This window comes from Oratosquilla oratoria, chromosome 12 (genome assembly GCF_046742065.1).
Source record: "Oratosquilla oratoria isolate Oo_2021 chromosome 12, ASM4674206v1, whole genome shotgun sequence".
Taxonomy (NCBI): domain Eukaryota; kingdom Metazoa; phylum Arthropoda; class Malacostraca; order Stomatopoda; family Squillidae; genus Oratosquilla; species Oratosquilla oratoria.
In genome coordinates, this window is record NC_134788.1 from 50243786 (window position 1) to 50261069 (window position 17284).

A 17284-nucleotide genomic window follows, 5' to 3' on the forward strand; every position below is an offset into this window, starting at 1 on the left:
TGTTTAAGCTGCTATCTCGATGCTTAAATTGTCCTAAAACCTATGATATCTAAAATCACGTGTAAAGATGCTTAAAAAAAAAAAAAAAAAAAAAAAAAAACTCATTCAATCTACTATATCAGTGCTTGAATTGTTCTAAAACCTATGAAATATAAAATCACATGTAAAGATGCTAAAAAAAAGCTCAATTAAGCTGCTCAGTGCTTAAATTGTTCTAAAATCACATGTAAAGATGCTGAAAAAAAAAGCTTGTTCAATCTGCTATCTTGGTGCTTAAATTGTTTTAAGACCTACGAAATCTAAAATCATGTGTAAAGATGCTAAAAAAAAAAAGCTTGTTCAATCTACTATATCGATGCTTGAATTGTTCTAAAACCTATGAAATATAAAATCACATGTAAAGATGCTGAAACAAAAACCTTGTTCAATCTGCTATCTCGGTGCTTAAATTGTTTTAAGACCTATGAAATCTAAAATCACATGTAAAGATGCTAAAAAAAAAAGCTCGGAAGTTCGCTGGCTGTGTGGGTTACGGTATCGTTAATTGTGGCGAAGGTCAAGGGGATGGCGGTTCGAATCCTGCCACTGGTTCATTAAATTCCATGCTACAACCATATCATTATTAAAAAAAAAAAAAAAAAAATCAGTCAAAGTGATTCCTGGATGGTGAAAGATAGTGTGTACCACACCAACCCGTCTAACATGACCGACTCGAATTATTTTTTTGAGTCGTCCCTAACCCTGAAAATTGTACAAGGTCTCCACGACTCCCCTTCAACACAGTGGCCTCCTTTGCAGATTACGACCAAACCAATGAAAGACAAAATCGTACTCTAAAAGGGGGCAAACCCCCGAGTAAGAACTCCCTTTCACATTTCCTAAGTTCTTTTCTGACCTACGGCAGGTAACTTCATTCCGCTAAGGGGTAGTCGTAAGGTGAGGGCACATTCGTCTCCGTCTTCGACTCCTCCTTAAGGGTGATAGCAGTAACCTGACACCAGTCCTCCACTTTGACGGGGCTGACCATCTCCTTCGAGCTGGTGGGCTCCTGCGGCTGCATCTGACTTTGCTGCAAACGCGTCAGACTCAGAAGCTTCCCCTCCCGCGTTCGATAGAGACCGAGCAAAGCCTGCCAAAGACGAGGAACGAGTCAGTAACATCAGAGAAGTACGTGTCCCTAAGGGTCACCGTATGTGTCTATGGTGGGTATGTACCTCTGACTCTGCTATGGAACAAGTCAGTAACATCAGAGAAGTACGTGTCCCTAAAGGTCATCGTACGTGTCTACACTGGAAGTGGGTGCGTGCCTCTGACTCGGCTACCTCCCTTATAAGGGGGAAGAAGCCCATGGTGTATATAGATATACGTCTGGTGTCCCAGATTTTCTTTATTTTGAAATGTCACATTTTGAATATTGGTGAGTTCCGAACAATCTGTACTCATAAACCTGAACACCACCAATTAGGCAGGTGACTTTAAAGTTATGGCTAACACAATTTTTTTTTTTTTTTTTTTTAATCCCAATTTGCGAGTCCAATTTGTTTCTGATGTTCACAAGGTGGGTGACTGCAGTGTCATGGTTGGTACAATTTTTTTTTACCACCTGTACATCTATGTGTTCCACTGGAGCTCGCAAATCCACCCACTGTTCGGGTTTATTCTCACCGATATCTTGACGGTTACCTGTTGAGGATGACTCAGCAAATCCACATTTGTTTTTTTTATCTTTTTATTTATTTGGTTAACAAGATCAGATGCTCAGGAAGGCACTATGTGGATTAGTTGTAACGTCCCACTTACGGCACACACATCAACTGCAAGCCTTTACTTCAACATTGGCACTGGACTAGTCTTAACATTACATAAAATGATGACGACTTTTATCTTCATTAACATTTCCGTCATTCTGACCATGCAGAGTGCCTTGGTCCTCTCGACAAACTCACTTACATTGACCCTTTCATTCTCGTGACAACTTAAATTCCGAGTGCTACCAGGCGACCTTATTCAGTCGAGGGAAACTCCCGATACAGGCAAAGGGTTAAAATACAATTCTTGCAAAATATATTACGCATCATCATGATGCTTACATCCCTAACCTCCAGTAACTTATCAACCGTGACAACATATTCCTTTCTTCTTAGGCAAAGGTCATCCTGGAGTTGAATTAGATCGTTTAGGCTTACATGAGATTAACCTCTAGTGACCCACTGATGGCTTCAATGAATTGAATCATGTGGCATCAGCCAGGACGAAATGCATAAAGGACATCACTGGGTCAAAGCCGTGAATACAATTTGTTATACCTGAAGTGAGAGAACATATCATTACCAATATTTTCCGACAGTCACCTTGGGGCTCAAACCGAGGCCTTGCTTGATGCTTGGTTGGAGCCCCGAAGTCACTGTCAGAATATATTGTTACATTATGTCGAATAATTGATGAAGAATCTTGGGAATTCTGTGTTATTTCCTAGAGGCTCTATACGGAGCTGAGATGAGAGGGTGGTGGACGAGAGTGGGTGTTTGCTAGCTTGACAACTTGGCTACCTCCCTTGTAAGGGAGTTGAAGCCCTTGGTAGATACAGTAAACCCTCGATATAACGGACGATATGGGGACAGGGGTCTGTCATTATATCCGAAAATCCGTTATAATTGAGGATCCCTCGCTATAACGGATGAAAATCGGTTATAGTGAGGGTTTATCCGGTCAGATTTTTTTGTCCGTTATATCCGATATATCGAGATCCGATATGTTGAGGGTTTAATATACATATACCAAGGGCTTTTTTTCCCACTTACAAGGGAGGCAGCCAAAGTCAAAAGGCATAATTCCACCCCCACCCATTTCATCCCCATCAATCCACTCCCCTCCACCCCTCCCTCCCTCCGTCCTTCATATCTTAGCTCCTCCTGGATGACGGGTCATCCCTGCATCTCTCCCATCGCCTTGGATCAGAATTTTTGTCGTAAATTAACTAGGAACTGGTGCAGCCCAGGGGGATTTCTTTCCATGTGGCTGAGGGTGGCGGATTACCCCATAATGAATACGTGGGAGAAAACCCACTTCAGCTATGAAGATGCTGTGTCTTGCTTCATTGTCTTGGACGCAACTGGATGGCAGGGATACGCGGATGGCCCTGCAGCCGTAGGGAGCTAAGATTGATGGCACAATTAACGGGATTCAGATGGGCGAGTCTATGCATCGACTTGTCCCCTCCTCTGAAAAGGGGGACAGGGCCTTTTGGTAAATGTACATACGTACGTTTTTATTCCGAAGTTTTGGGACACTGTGTAGAGTTCTATACGGACTCTGAGTTGAGAATGACCTCATCACAGGCAACCCTGCCCTGGGTGATGATGGCGGTTCCTACGATAAAATCAAATTGCACGGGAAAGGCTGCGACAGATCAGTGCAACGACAAAACTGAATTAATCACTGAAAGACACACAAATGATATATATATTTTTTTTATGCCAAAAACGAAAACGAGTGCGAGAGAGATTTGGGATGACAGATTGACTGACAGACGATTCCATGCAGCTGAGGGCCGGGTCGACCGTTCGAAACAAGATTCCAGCGATTGGTCAGTCAGGTCACCAATGCCGGGCTATTCGTTTCATAAATCTGTTTGTCCCCGGCTGGAATGGTCTCTACAAAGTGTGTTATGCTGAAGAGGTTCCGGGCATCCCGTACGGAGGAAATCAATTCTTAAGTATGTTTGGCTAAAACAAAGTCACACATACGGTAACAAAATGCAAACAAAAAATAATGACTGAGGGCCCTGGAGGAGGAAGAGGAGGAGAGAGGAGTAAAAAGAGGAAATGGAGAAAAATGAGGAGTATGAAGAGAAAGAGGGGGAGAAAGAGGAAGGGAAGGAGGAGAAAGAGGAAGGGAAGGAGGAGAAAGAGGAAGGGAAGGAGGAGAAAGAGGAAAAGAAGGAGAAAGAGGAAGAGAAGGAGAAAGATAAGGAGAAGGAATAGAGAGATGAAGAGGAGAGAGGCAGGAGGACGAGGAGGAGGAAGAGGCGGAGGAGGTGGACTGCTAAACACTAGGTGAGTGAAATTTAACACCACGTCATCAAAATAAACTGAAGCCACAATCTAAAACGATAAATTGCACAATGACAACTTGTCACCTCTTGGTCTCACTTCGGATCGGTCGTTATCGTAAACTTTCGGCAACAGCCAAGGATAAATGCCGACACTCAAGCTTATAACTGAAAAGATACGAATCGTTGTATATACGGCTTCTGTAATAGACGTCCTGTACCCAACACACAGTATATACACAGGCAATTGATAAAAGGTTCTATATTTAGCATAGATCTATGTAAAGTCATCAATTTCATCACTATACCCTTCATAAAATCACTCAATAATGGCAGATTCTGCATTAAATTCTTATAATAGGTAGATCTATGACATATATATTTATATATGTATATGTACAACACTGAATGGGTCCCAGTGATTAGAGATACATTTTAACAACCACAATGCACTTTAATCCTAAGCCATCATCATTGGGAGACCCGATGGAGGCATGCAGAAATTATCTCTTTTGATGGCATAATCGGTAAGTCACTACAGCACTTGTCATGCGCTAACTGGGTTCAAGTCCTTGGCAATACCGCAATTCAATTTCTGCATGTTAGCCTCCATCGGGTCTCCTGATGTTGATGGCTTAGAATTAAAGTGCATTGTGGTTGTTAAAATATATATATACATATACATATTATGTATATATATATACATACAAATCAATATATATATACATATATATACATACATACTGTAATCACGAGTCTTGAAATTTCAATATAAAAGAATGGCATTGCCTATTTCTTTCTATACATCATAAGCTTTTAAATTATCATAACGTAAATTCCTAACTTGTCCAGGTAGGCCCAAACGCACCCATTACTTTGCTGCCATTACTATGCCCACCATTCGTGATGAAAGAAAAACGGCCGAACATTTCATTACATACCTCACTCCCACGACATTAACCCCCTACATCTGCCAAAAGTCGCAGGTCTCGCTGAAAACTTTTGCACCGCCCAAGTATGTAGGTGCTTCTTTGTAAACAACACCCCAACTTCATTCTCGTTAAAAATATTTCTCTCAGTTTTGCGACTTCCCAGCTTCGGAAACGGGGAGAACGGGTCTCTGGAGAAGACTTCAATGTAGAGAAATAAAATCGTTCATTCAGAAGGATCCTTGCTGGCCGTTGGCTAGAGCATTGCAATTTGTGACATAGGTCAAGGTGGCACTGGTTCGAACTCTGCTACTAGCAAGTTGGACCAAGGGCATGGTTCATTCAATTCCACGTCACTAAGTCCTCTGTAAGGGGCACCATTCTAGCCATTTGACTGGGGACAATTCGCAACGTTAAACCAAATTAATCTCTCAGCATCCTATCCTGGCTAACGACGGGTGATTTTAGTCAATCGAAGGATGGACTCTCGGCTGAAGAGAGTCTTGCCGAACGGAGACATTGTCCTTCAGCCTCAAGTCCTTTCCTCAGCCAATCGAAATCGTCCAAATTTAGCCAAAATCAAACCCAGATGGGATTCAGTCATTTATCTATCAACCTAAAACTTTGATCAGTCTATACACATTTACGCATAAATGAATATGTACACACATACAAATGTGCATGTCCTGTTCCACTGAAAAAATTGAAATATTTATACTATCTTCATTACAAAGGTCACTTAACAATTAAAAGTATATAAATGCTTTAAATGAATGAGATGTGTGTGTATGTGTTTTTGTGCGTGTGTGTTTTGTGTGTATATGTGCGCGTGAGTGTGTATTTACCTAGTTGTATCTTACAGGAAGGGGAGCTACTCCCGTGGTGTCCCATCTCTGTATCTCACCATGTCTAATTTGCTCTTAACCCATTCAACTCCGATGACAAGATGTCTTGTCATTTGGTCAAATAAAACAAAAAATCATAATAAAACAACAAAATGTTTGATGATCAAACAGCACCAGAAAAATATGACGTCATCAGTCCTCCTCCTCGAGGAGGAGGACTGACGACGTCATATTTTTCTGGTGCTGTTTGATCATCAAACATTTTGTTGTTTTATTATGATTTTTTGTTTTATTTGACCAAATGACAAGACATCTTGTCATCGGAGTTGAATGGGTTAAATTCATGTATTGTTTTTGCACACACTGTTGTTTCATCTAGTATGTTCCATGCATCCACCACTCTGTGTGGAAAGCTGTTCTTTTTTCAGGTCTCTTCTATAACTGTCCTTTTTGAGCTTCCTTCCATATCCTCTTGTGTTTCTCTTATCCCAATTTAATAAGTCTTCTCTATCAAGGACTTCTATACCTCTCATAATTCTGTAGATGGTCAACAAGTCACCTCTTTCTCTTCTTTGTTCCAGAGTCGGTAATTCTAGTTTTGACAATCTTCATATGACAGTTTTGATGGTGTTGGGGCCATCTTCGTAGTTGCTCTCTGGATTCTCTCAATTTTCCTTATATTCTTTTAGTACTGGGTGACCACAGTGTCGCTGCATACTCCAATTTTGGCCTTATCAGTGTGACTGGTATTTTCTTTACCGTTTCTTCATCCAAGTAAAAGCCACTTTGTGTACGTGTGTGTACTTACCATGTTGTATTCACCTAGTTGTATCATACAGGAAAGGAGCTATGCTCCTGTGTGTGTGTGTGCGTGTGTGTGTGTACGTGTGTGAGCAAATATAAGGATAAGAAGACAACCTTCGACCACAGTGTTGCTGCATACTCCCATTTTGGCCTTATCAGTGGGACTGGTATTTTCTTTACCATTTCTTCATCCAAGTAAGTAAAAGCCATTTTGTGTATGTGTGTGTATTTACCTAGTTGTATCATACAGGAAGGGAGCTATGCTCGTGTGTGTGTGTGTGTGCGTGTGTGTGTGTACGTGTGTGAGCAAATATAAGGATAAGAGGACAACCTTTGCCTTTTCTTATGTCATGATGTGTTATGGAACAAAAGGTCTCCTGTTGGCACGCTCTTCCTTCGTAAGCCCATTTCAACATGGATTCGCTTCCTCCTATACACACAGAAGATGCCAACACCAGGAGAACACTCTCTCAGTTTGAGTAATATAAAAGTTGGTTAGAATTTCCTATTCTTAAGCATTATGAAAAAGATTTACAAAAAAGATTGACCCAAGTCCATTGTATCCCTGCCCAGGTCTTGCTTGCTGTCATGGTAATTTGGGCGCTAATGACGGGGAAAAAATATATATAATTTTACGTCGACCAGATTTGGGACAGTTCTTATGGGGTGGCCAAGAGCATCACATTTGTCCAGGCACAGGAGGAGGAGGAAAAAAAAAATGGCCATCCTTGTATAGTCTGTGATCATGAGCGATAAGCAACACTTCCTCATCCACCCGAACTGGCAAAACTGCCGTGACCAGCAAGTGGAAGACCACCGCAGTAATAATGCTACCACCCTCACGGCAAGTCCTGGGCAGTGGCAGGAGCGGATGGCTGTGGATTGTAGGCCGCTGCCAGCGTCACATCATGGCAAGTCACCTGAAGGTCGACGCTGAAGAGTTCCGTCCAGGGGGTGCGTATGGCCTGGAGGAGGTGGCAGGCTCCCACCGACGTGGTCACATGCAACCGCCACGAGCTCTCCAAGCCTGTGACCTCGTCCTGAAAGAGCAGCTCCAAGTGGCTCTCACTGTGCACCTCCTGTGGGTAAAACGGGCAACATCAATATCTATACCAAGTTACGGGTGAGGGTGTCGTTACTTGCAGCAAAGGTCGAGGGGATGGTGGTTCGAACCCTGCCACTGGCATAGTTGCACCAAGGGCATAGTTCATTAATTTCCATGCTACAAAGTCTGATGTGAGAAGCACCGTCCTAGCCTTCCGATGGGCGGAGTTTGTGACATAAACCATATGACATCTTTCTTTGGGAGAGGCGTGACAATAGATACGTAAATGAGCTGAAGGGTGGTGAGGTACATGGCAAAAACCGTTGTAGTTTTATCACCAACATTTCGTCCTAAAAGGACTTCTTCAGAGTGTGAAGAAGTCCTTTTATGATGAAACAGTAATAAAACTCCAACGGCTTTTGGTATTTACCTCACCACCCTTCCTGTCTTACGTACTTCAGTCAGATACATAATCAGCTGAAGTAAATTAAAAACGAGATTACGTTATGGCCACGTTTGACTGACAAAAAGGCACATATACCACAAGTATTTCCCCCTTCTGTTTTTTTTTTTTTTCCCTTCTTTTTTTCTTCTTTTTTTTTTTTTTTTTAGGTAATCTACTTCTCATCCATCCCATACCCATCTATCTACCCCTTGTTGTCCTTTCTATCTCAATTCCTCATGAACGAAGGGCCATCCGTGTCTGCTGCCTACTACTGGAGTCTGAGCAAACAATGCAACATGACACAGCACCTCCACAATTAGGTAAACACACACAAAAAGAAAATATAATGAATTCCGATCTAAATCCATCAAGTTTTGTTAACCACAACGACGCTCATATCCCATAGAAACCCAAGTTAATACGTACGATAGCCGTAATATTAGCAATGAGCTGTTGAGCAGCCAGACGGAGTGTGGAGAGTGGTGATGGCGGAAGATACCACGTGAGATCGGCCTCGAACAGGAGGATGTCTTCGTGGGTCATGACCAGAAACATCGCCTCGCTGCTGCCGCCCTCTGTGGGATAAATGATGAAGCTCACATTAGTACAGGAAATTACTCTTTCTTTCCCGTAAATCCACACCATGCGTGTTTCCTTGACTAACCCATTCAACTCCGATGACAAGATGTCTTGTCATTTGGTCAAATAAAACAAAAAATCATAATAAAACAACAAAATGTTTGATGATCAAACAGCACCAGAAAAATATGACGTCATATTTTTCTGGTGCTGTTTGATCATCAAACATTTTGTTGTTTTATTATGATTTTTTGTTTTATTTGACCAAATGACAAGACATCTTGTCATCGGAGTTGAATGGGCTAAATGATGACCAAGCAGGTAATTTTTTTTCATTTTCATTTTTGCTGAAGTACGCTTTAATTTCACCATCTCCCTTTAAGAACATAAGAATGAAGGAGACTGCAAGAGACCCTAAGGCTAACACTACAGAGTTCCAAGTCCCTTACCACCTGTCATAACTATCCATAAAGTTATCTCATCTTCTCTTAAAATAACCAATTCTTTCAACACTCACTTCAAGGTTATTAAGTCTATGCTATTCGTTAACCACCCTATTGGTAAACCAGTTCTTGTCTCTTTGTTGAACCTAAATTTGTCCAACATTCACGTCCAGACTTTTATGTTCACCCTTTGTGGACACCACTTTATCCAACATTCATGTCCAGACTTTTATGCTCACCCTTTGTGGACACCACTTTGTCCAACATTCACGTTCAGACTTTTATGCTCACCCTTTGTGGACACCACTTTATCCACCATTCATGTCCAGACTTTTATGTTCACCCTTTGTGGACACCACTTTGTCCAACATTCACGTCCAGACTTTTATGCTCACCCTTTGTGGACACCACTTTGTCCAACATTCATGTCCAGACTTTTATGTTCACCCTTTGTGGACACCACTTTGTCCAACATTCATGTCCAGACTTTTATGTTCACCCTTTGTGGACACCACTTTGTCCAACATTCATGTCCAGACTTTTATGTTCACCCTTTGTGGACACCACTTTGTCCAACATTCACGTCCAGACTTTTATGCTCACCCTTTGTGGACACCACTTTGTCCAACATTCATGTCCAGACTTTTATGTTCACCCTTTGTGGACACCACTTTGTCCAACATTCACATCCAGACTTTTTTATGTTCACCCTTTGTGGACACCACTTTGTCCAACATTCACGTCCAGACTTTATGCTCACCCTTTGTGGACACCACTTTGTCCAACATTCACGTCCAGACTTTTATGTTCACCCTTTGTGGACACCACTATATAACCTTTTACTGAAGGCTCACCTTGCCTCTCACCAACCCGCTCTGGCCCATATATCTCTCTATCTACCTTATTACCAAAGGACTTCTTCCCCCTTACAAGGAAGGTAGCCAAGTCAAAGTCACACACCCACTCCCACCCATCCACCACCCTTTCCTCCTTCTTATTTTAGCTCCTTGTGGATGAAGGGTCGTCCCTGTCTCCTGCTCACTGCTGTGGCTTGAAGCAATACAGTAAGACACAGCACATCTAGAGCAAGGCTGCTTCACTTGCAGGGCTACCTTCTTATACAATGTTGTCACTCTCATTCTCACACCTCTCCAACATTTCCTCTCTACTTCTGGTCCTTCCTGGCCCACTGTGCGTTCCTATTGATCCATCCACCAGTTCATCCCTTTTGTATATTCCCTTAACACTACTACATTCACGTTTCTTCCAAAATTTTTGATATTCATTCAATTCATTAAAAAAAAATCTTCGCTCCTCATTTTTCTTGTAGCTAGAGCCATATACAAACACCCACACCTCCTCACCTCTTATGATTTTAATCTACATTATCCTGAGTCACCCGAGGAGTGGACAAGAGATGTGGATCAACTTTGTCCACAAAAACCCAAGAAAAGAGGGGAACAAGGGTGGTGAGTGGGAGTGGGTGTGTGCCTTTGACTTGACTACCTCATTTACGAGGGCGAAGAAGCCCTTGGTATATATATATATATATATAGATCTTCAATGATACTTCCTTCATTCAGGCACACATTTTCATATCTCAGTCCTCATCAACACAGTTACCCCCTTCCCTCCCTTTCTCCACTCCCCAACACTACCTACCACACGTAAACACTCAAACTCGCTTTCCCTTTCAGTTTAGTTTCGTTCAGTGCTAACATAGCCATCCTTCCTCTCACAAACACTCAAACTCACCTTTCCCTTTCAGCTTAGTTTTGTTCAGTGCTAACATAGCCATCCTTCCTCTCACAAACACTCAAACTCGCCTTTCCCTTTCAGTTTAGTTTTGTTCAGTGCTAACATATCCATCCTTCCTCTCACAAACACTCAAACTCGCTTTCCCTTTCAGTTTAGTTTCGTTCAGCGCTAACATATCCACCCTTCCTCTCACAAACTTACCACCCTCATTTTATGCTTTCCTGGCCTGGGAAGCCATCTTTAGAACAAACTCTCTGCTATATACCAAGGGACTCTTCCCACTTATAAGGGAGGTAGCCAAGCCAAAGGCCACTCTCAACCACCACCCTTGTTTCCCTCTCATCTTAGCTCCTCCTGGATGAAGGGTCATCCCTGTCTCCTGTCCACTGCCAGGCTCAGAAGGAATATAGCAAGACACAACAAACTCCAATTTTGGTAAAACTACCCATGTATGCATGAATTAATTCTGACAACCACTTTCAATTTCTCAATTTCTCTCTCTCTTAGCCCCTCCAAACTTGGACTCTATGACACAAGTGAGTGCCAAACATATCAAAGAACAATTCTGTAATTAACGAATTTATTCTAAATAGCAGGTATACTTAAATAATGCCAAGGTTTTTGTGTAACACCAAAATTAAGACACTAAGAACACAATACTAACAAATTCAAATTTGGTTCATTACCCACAACTCACTTGTGGTCTTTGCTAACTTACCTGTAAGGAGGGAGACCATGGCAAAATGGGAGATGGAGGTCTCCTCCGTCAGGTGGACATGTTCCTTCAGGTTGAGAAGTACCGCTTCCCCCTGCGCCACGCTGCACTCCTCCACACACACCTCCATGCCATTGTCCTCCAGGCATTCTGGCGACGGAAGGAATCGTGTGAGTAGCAAAACTTTGAGTTTCCGATGACACGATGTGACCAATGACAGGTACCTCCTTGTAGTGGTGGAAGGGAATCGTGTGAGAAGCAAAACTTTGAGTTTATGATATCATGAAGCGACCCATGGCAGGTACTTCCCTGTAGTGGTGGACGTGAATTTTGTGTACCAAACCTTTGAATTTCCGATAACACAGTGTGATCAATAACAGGTACCTCCTTGTGACAGCGGAAGGGAATTGTGTGAGTAGCAAAATTTTGAATTTCCAGTAATATTGTACGACCTTGTGGTGGTCCTGTACAATGGACAACAGAGAGAATTGTATTCCTGGTAGCCATTTTCAAAACCTATTATCTCCCTCACCTTGCAGTCACACAATAATATGGCAGCAGTGGTGGGATTAGAACCCACACCTCCGAAGAGACTGGTGCCTCAAACCAGTCTCTTTGGAGGAATCCCACCACTGCCACCACATGTTATAGCTGCACATTAATCCCTTCAATGTGATAATGCCTATGTAGGCATCACAAGGCATGAGTGGGTATATGAGGACGCTGGTATTGGTATCTTGATTATATTTATTTTGTAGTTGTAGCTGAGTGACCACCAAATTCTATGAACTGGTTTTATCACATTTTCTGTGTTTAGTATTACTCCAAGTGAAAGAGAACAAGTAAATCAGCAGTGAATTTATACTTTATAAAACAAGTATTGTCATGCATTGTCAAACCATTGAACATCAGGGATCTGATACTGCATGCAAGTATTTGACTTGTATTGAAGAGGTGTTTTCTATGTTTAGTATTACTCTGAGTGAAAGAGTATTGTCATGCATCATCATACATTAGGCATCCGATACTGCACGCAAGAATTTGACTCGTATTGGAGAGGTTGAGGTACGACCAACGGCAAGAAACTAACTCACCTGTGATGAAGTTGTAAAAGCAGTTGGCACGATGGGAGTCGGCCAACGAGATGAGGACCAACTGCGTTCCGAGCTGAAGCGCAACACCCTGACGCTGGTACAGGCTGTACACCTTCTCCACACTCGTCAGCGGACACGACAGGTGCTCTTTCAGCCACGACTGTACGCACTCCCTGGAAAACGGTCCGATGATGAACGTCTATGTTTGGATGCCAACCTCAAACTAGTCTGTGTTTAAACTGTGTTCTATTATCAATTTATTATTATCATTTCTTCTTATCTATCTATTCCTCTATATACTATATTCCATTTCTTTTGTTAATTTATGTTCTTTGATCTATCTATATCATTATAATTAATTTATTTTTTCATTTTTTTTTTCCGAGTTGTATGTGGAGATGAAGTGGTCTTGCTGTGGATGTGCTGTGTCTTGCGACACTGCTTCTGACCCAGAACAGTGGGTGAGATGCAGGGATGACCCATCACCTGGGAGCTGCCAAGATAAGCGAGAAGGAAGAGGGTGGAAGGGAGTGGAGCATGTAGGGGATGAAATGGGTGGGAATGGTTTTTATACCTTTTGCTTTTTGGCTACCTCCCTTGTAAGAAGGAAAAAGCCTTTCGTATATGTATGTATTATTATTATTTCTTCTTACTTATCTATCTACATACATATACCAAAGGCTTTTTACCCCTTACAAGGGAGGTTGCCAAAAAGAAAAAGGCATAAAAACCATTCCCACCCATTCCATCCCTAATACACTCCACTCCACTCCACCCTCTCTCTTATCTTGGCACCTCCTGGATAAGGGGTCATCCCTGTATCTTGTCCACTGCCCTTGGTCTGCAGCAGTGTCGCAAGACACAGCACATCCAGAGCAAGGCCGCTTCATTAAATCGGCGACACCGCCCCCTCTCTGTCCCCCCATGCAGAAAAGGAGATGGGGAGAAATCCCTTCAGGCTGTGTCAAATTTTTCTTACACATACTACCTCACCCCACAATCCCCCCACCCATTCCACCTCATGCATCACATCATCATCCATATTCAACCATTCTCCATTCACCCCTGTCTTCTGTCCTCTCCTGTCCTTCCTCAACAGACATCCCCCTCTTCCCCAAAGCCCCTTTCACCCCATCCATCCATCTCATCCTAGCTCACCCCCTCATGTTCACTCCCTCCACATCTGCCTTCCATACCTCTTTTACTAGTCTTTCTTCACTCATTCTTTCCATGTGTCCAAACCATCCTAATACTCTTTCATCCACCCTATCTCCCAACTCCCTTTCCACCCCTGTTCTCCTCACCTCCTCATTTCTCACTCTATCCAGCCTAGTAACCCCCATCATACTTCTCAGACACCTCATCTCAAACACATTCAAACTCCTTTTCTCTTCCTCTCTTATGTTTCATGTTTCTGCCCCCTACAGTGCTGTTGGCACAATCACTCCTTCATACAGTCTCCTCTTAGCATCCATTCCCAAATGTCTATTCCTCATTACACTTTTTAATCCCCCAAGTCATTTACTTACTTCTCTCAATCTACATTCTACCTCCACCTCCACCTTTTTCTGCCACATTTGCACCCAAGTATCTAAAACTATCCACTTTCTCCAGTCGCTTTCCCTTAATGCTCACTTCCAGTCTGCTGCCACTTTCACCCCTTGTACATCTCATCACCTTACTTTTACCCACATTTATCTTAAACTTTCTTCTTTCACACACACTCCCGAACTCTGTCACCAACTTCCTCAATCCCTCCTCTGATCCTGCCACAAGCGCAGTGTCGTCTGCAAACAACAGCTGGCTCACCTCCCACTTTTCACCATTTTCTTTAAACATCTCCAATCCCTGACCCACCACCCTTGCATTCACCTCTTGCACCACCCCATCCATGTATAAGTTGAACAGCCAGGGCGACATAATGCATCCCTGACGAAGTCCCACCTTTAACTCGAACCACTCACCCTCTCCATTTCTAATCCTAACACATGCTCTACTACCCTAATAAAAACTCTTGACAGCTCCTAGAAGCTTTCCTCCTATCCCATATATCTGCAAAACCTCCCACAGTGCCTTCCTGTCTACCCTGTTTTAAGCCTTTTCCAGATCCATAAAAGCCCAAAAAACATCCTTACCCTTTCCTATAGCTTTCTCACATATCTGTCTTACCACAAAAATCTGATCTACACAACCTCTACCTGTCCTAAATCCACACTGTTCCTCACCAATTATTCCCTCTGTTCCTCTCCTAATCCTCTCAGTCATGATCCTCCTATAAGCCTTCCCAGCTACACTTAACAAGCTAATCCCTCTGAAACTACTACATTCACACTTGTCCCCTTTTCCCTTGTAAAGTGGAACTATACAGGCACTCCTCCAGTCCTCCGGCACTCTACCCTCTCTCCAGCAAACATTAAATAACCTCACCAGCCAGTCCACCATCACTGTACCTCCTTTTTTTTTTAGACATTGTGCATGGCATCCATCCTGACCAGGTGCCTTACTTGCTCTCATCATCTTAACAACTGCCTTCACTTCACACTTCCTTATTTCTCCTCCATTTTCCTCACTCTGTCTACTTATCTATATATTTATTCCATTTCTTTTGTTAATTTATTTTCTTTGATCATCTATATCATTATTATATTTTTTTATTTTCATCATTATTTTTTTTTTCTGAATTGTATGTGGAGATGGTATTTTTCAGTTTTGGGAGTTGGGTAGACTTTCTTTGACATCTGCCCTACAGGGTCTCATTGTGCAAGTCTCGGTATTCACTAGAAACCAAGCATAAAGTTATCATATCAACAAAGACCCTTGACAGAGAGGTAATTGGTTCAAAGAACTTGACCATATCAGCGAGCGACAAAAGAAAGCTAAGCAATTGCTGTTTCTTGTCTCCACATCTCATGTAAGAAGGGCTCCTCTGTACTCCACTGCACCGATGCCATTTTGTAGGAATTTTCTATAAATTTGTGTGAGGAATTTGCTCACATGGAATGTTTTGTGAGCAAATTATATGTTACAATGAACTTATTTGTGTATATAATTCCTTCTTTTTGAGGGAAAAAATGTGGAAATCCCGATTTCTTTACAAGAATTTTGTAGAAAAAATCTTGCTCATTTGTGGGAACTGGAAAATATCACAGCAGCAACACTGCTCCACTGGGGGATGTTAGTCGTACTAAATCTATCATAATCATCATACACAAGTCCCAAAACAACACATCCTACACACTGGCTCCCACTTGCAACAAGACAGTACTTCCTCGAGTGACTCATAGGCCGATCCAGTGGCCGTTGATGGTTACCTAGGTTCTGTGGATTTTCGAAAGACATCTGGGACGACGGTTGAAGATACTTACTCTTCTGGACCGGTGACTTCGAGCACATACACGTTGCGAGACGACACCACCACCAGGCCCACAAATGGTTCTTTACCGTCCTTGACCACTACGACTGCCTGCAAGATGAATAGTATGAGCGTAAGTCTCGGCATATTTTGAAAATAGTGTGATCACAACTCTCAGCTTATTATGAAAATAGTACGAGCTTAAGATTCTACTTATTTCGAAACTAGTACGAGCATAAGTCTCAAGTTATTTCGAAAATAGTACGAGCCTAAGTCTCGGCTTATTTCGAAAATAGTACGAGCTTAAGTCTCGGCTTATTAAAAAAATAGTACGAGCTTAAGTCTCGACTTGTTTGAAAAATAGTACGAGCTTAAGGCTTGGCTTATTTTGAAAATAGTATGAGCCTAGATCTCAGCTTATTTCGAAAATAGTACAAGTCTAAGTCTCGGTTTATTTTGAAAATGGTATGATCACAACTCTCGGCTTATTTAAAAAATAGTATGATCACAAGTCTCGACTTTTTTCAAAAATAGCACAAGTATAGTCTTGGTTTATCTTTAAATAGTATGAGCCTAAGTCTCGGTTTATTTCGAAAATAGTACAAGCTTAAAACTCGACATATTTCAAAAATAGTACGAGCCTAAGGCTCATTTTATTTAAAAAATAGTACGTGCATAAGTCTTGGTTTATTTTGAAAATAATCTATATATTGAAAGGCGTCTTCCCCATTTATTTGAGGCTTGATTTAATAAACTAATTCCCTCAAGCCCTACTCTTTTATGTAGAATATTTCCCCCATGAAACTGAACTTGCTTCATTCGGAGAAATTCATCGCCCCGTCCGTCTGAGCACCTCACGGATGGACGAACGTTCATCCCCGTCCTTTGTCGCAATGCTTGGGTCAGAGGCGATGCATCGAGGTGGAGCTCTTCCACCACAGGACCTCCTGACAGCCCAAGGTAGTCTAGCCCCTCCACTTCATCGTATGGCAATCTCTTCCACCTAATCCACTTCTGAAACCGAACCTCTTCCACCTCGTCCACTTCTGAAACCCAACCTCTTCCACCTCGTCCACTTCTGAAACCCAACCTCTTCCACCTTGTCCACTTCTGAAACCCAACCTCTTCCACCTCGTCCACTTCTGAAACCCAATCTCTTCCACCTCATCCACTTTTGAAACCCAATCTCTTCCACCTCATCCACTTCTGAAACCTACAAAGCTA

At 42.2% G+C, this 17284-nt stretch overlaps 1 protein-coding gene across 6 annotated transcripts in view; it reads right to left on the minus strand.

Moving 5' to 3' along the window:
• Positions 1-1711: 1711 nt before the first annotated feature.
• The window catches only part of LOC143031703 (uncharacterized), a 78652-nt gene continuing 63079 nt past the window's right edge, over positions 1712-17284 (minus strand). For 5 of the 6 annotated variants that reach the window (XM_076195879.1, XM_076195878.1, XM_076195872.1 and 2 more), the window contains 5 exons: positions 16074-16171; positions 12709-12881; positions 11618-11764; positions 8546-8694; positions 1712-7708 (listed from right to left, as the gene is read on the minus strand). In XM_076195879.1, the coding sequence (XP_076051994.1) occupies positions 7469-7708; positions 8546-8694; positions 11618-11764; positions 12709-12881; positions 16074-16171 (807 nt within the window). In that variant the 3' untranslated portion in view covers positions 1712-7468. The remainder of the gene's footprint in view (positions 7709-8545; positions 8695-11617; positions 11765-12708; positions 12882-16073; positions 16172-17284) is intronic. The other variant, XM_076195877.1, reaches the window with a different exon arrangement.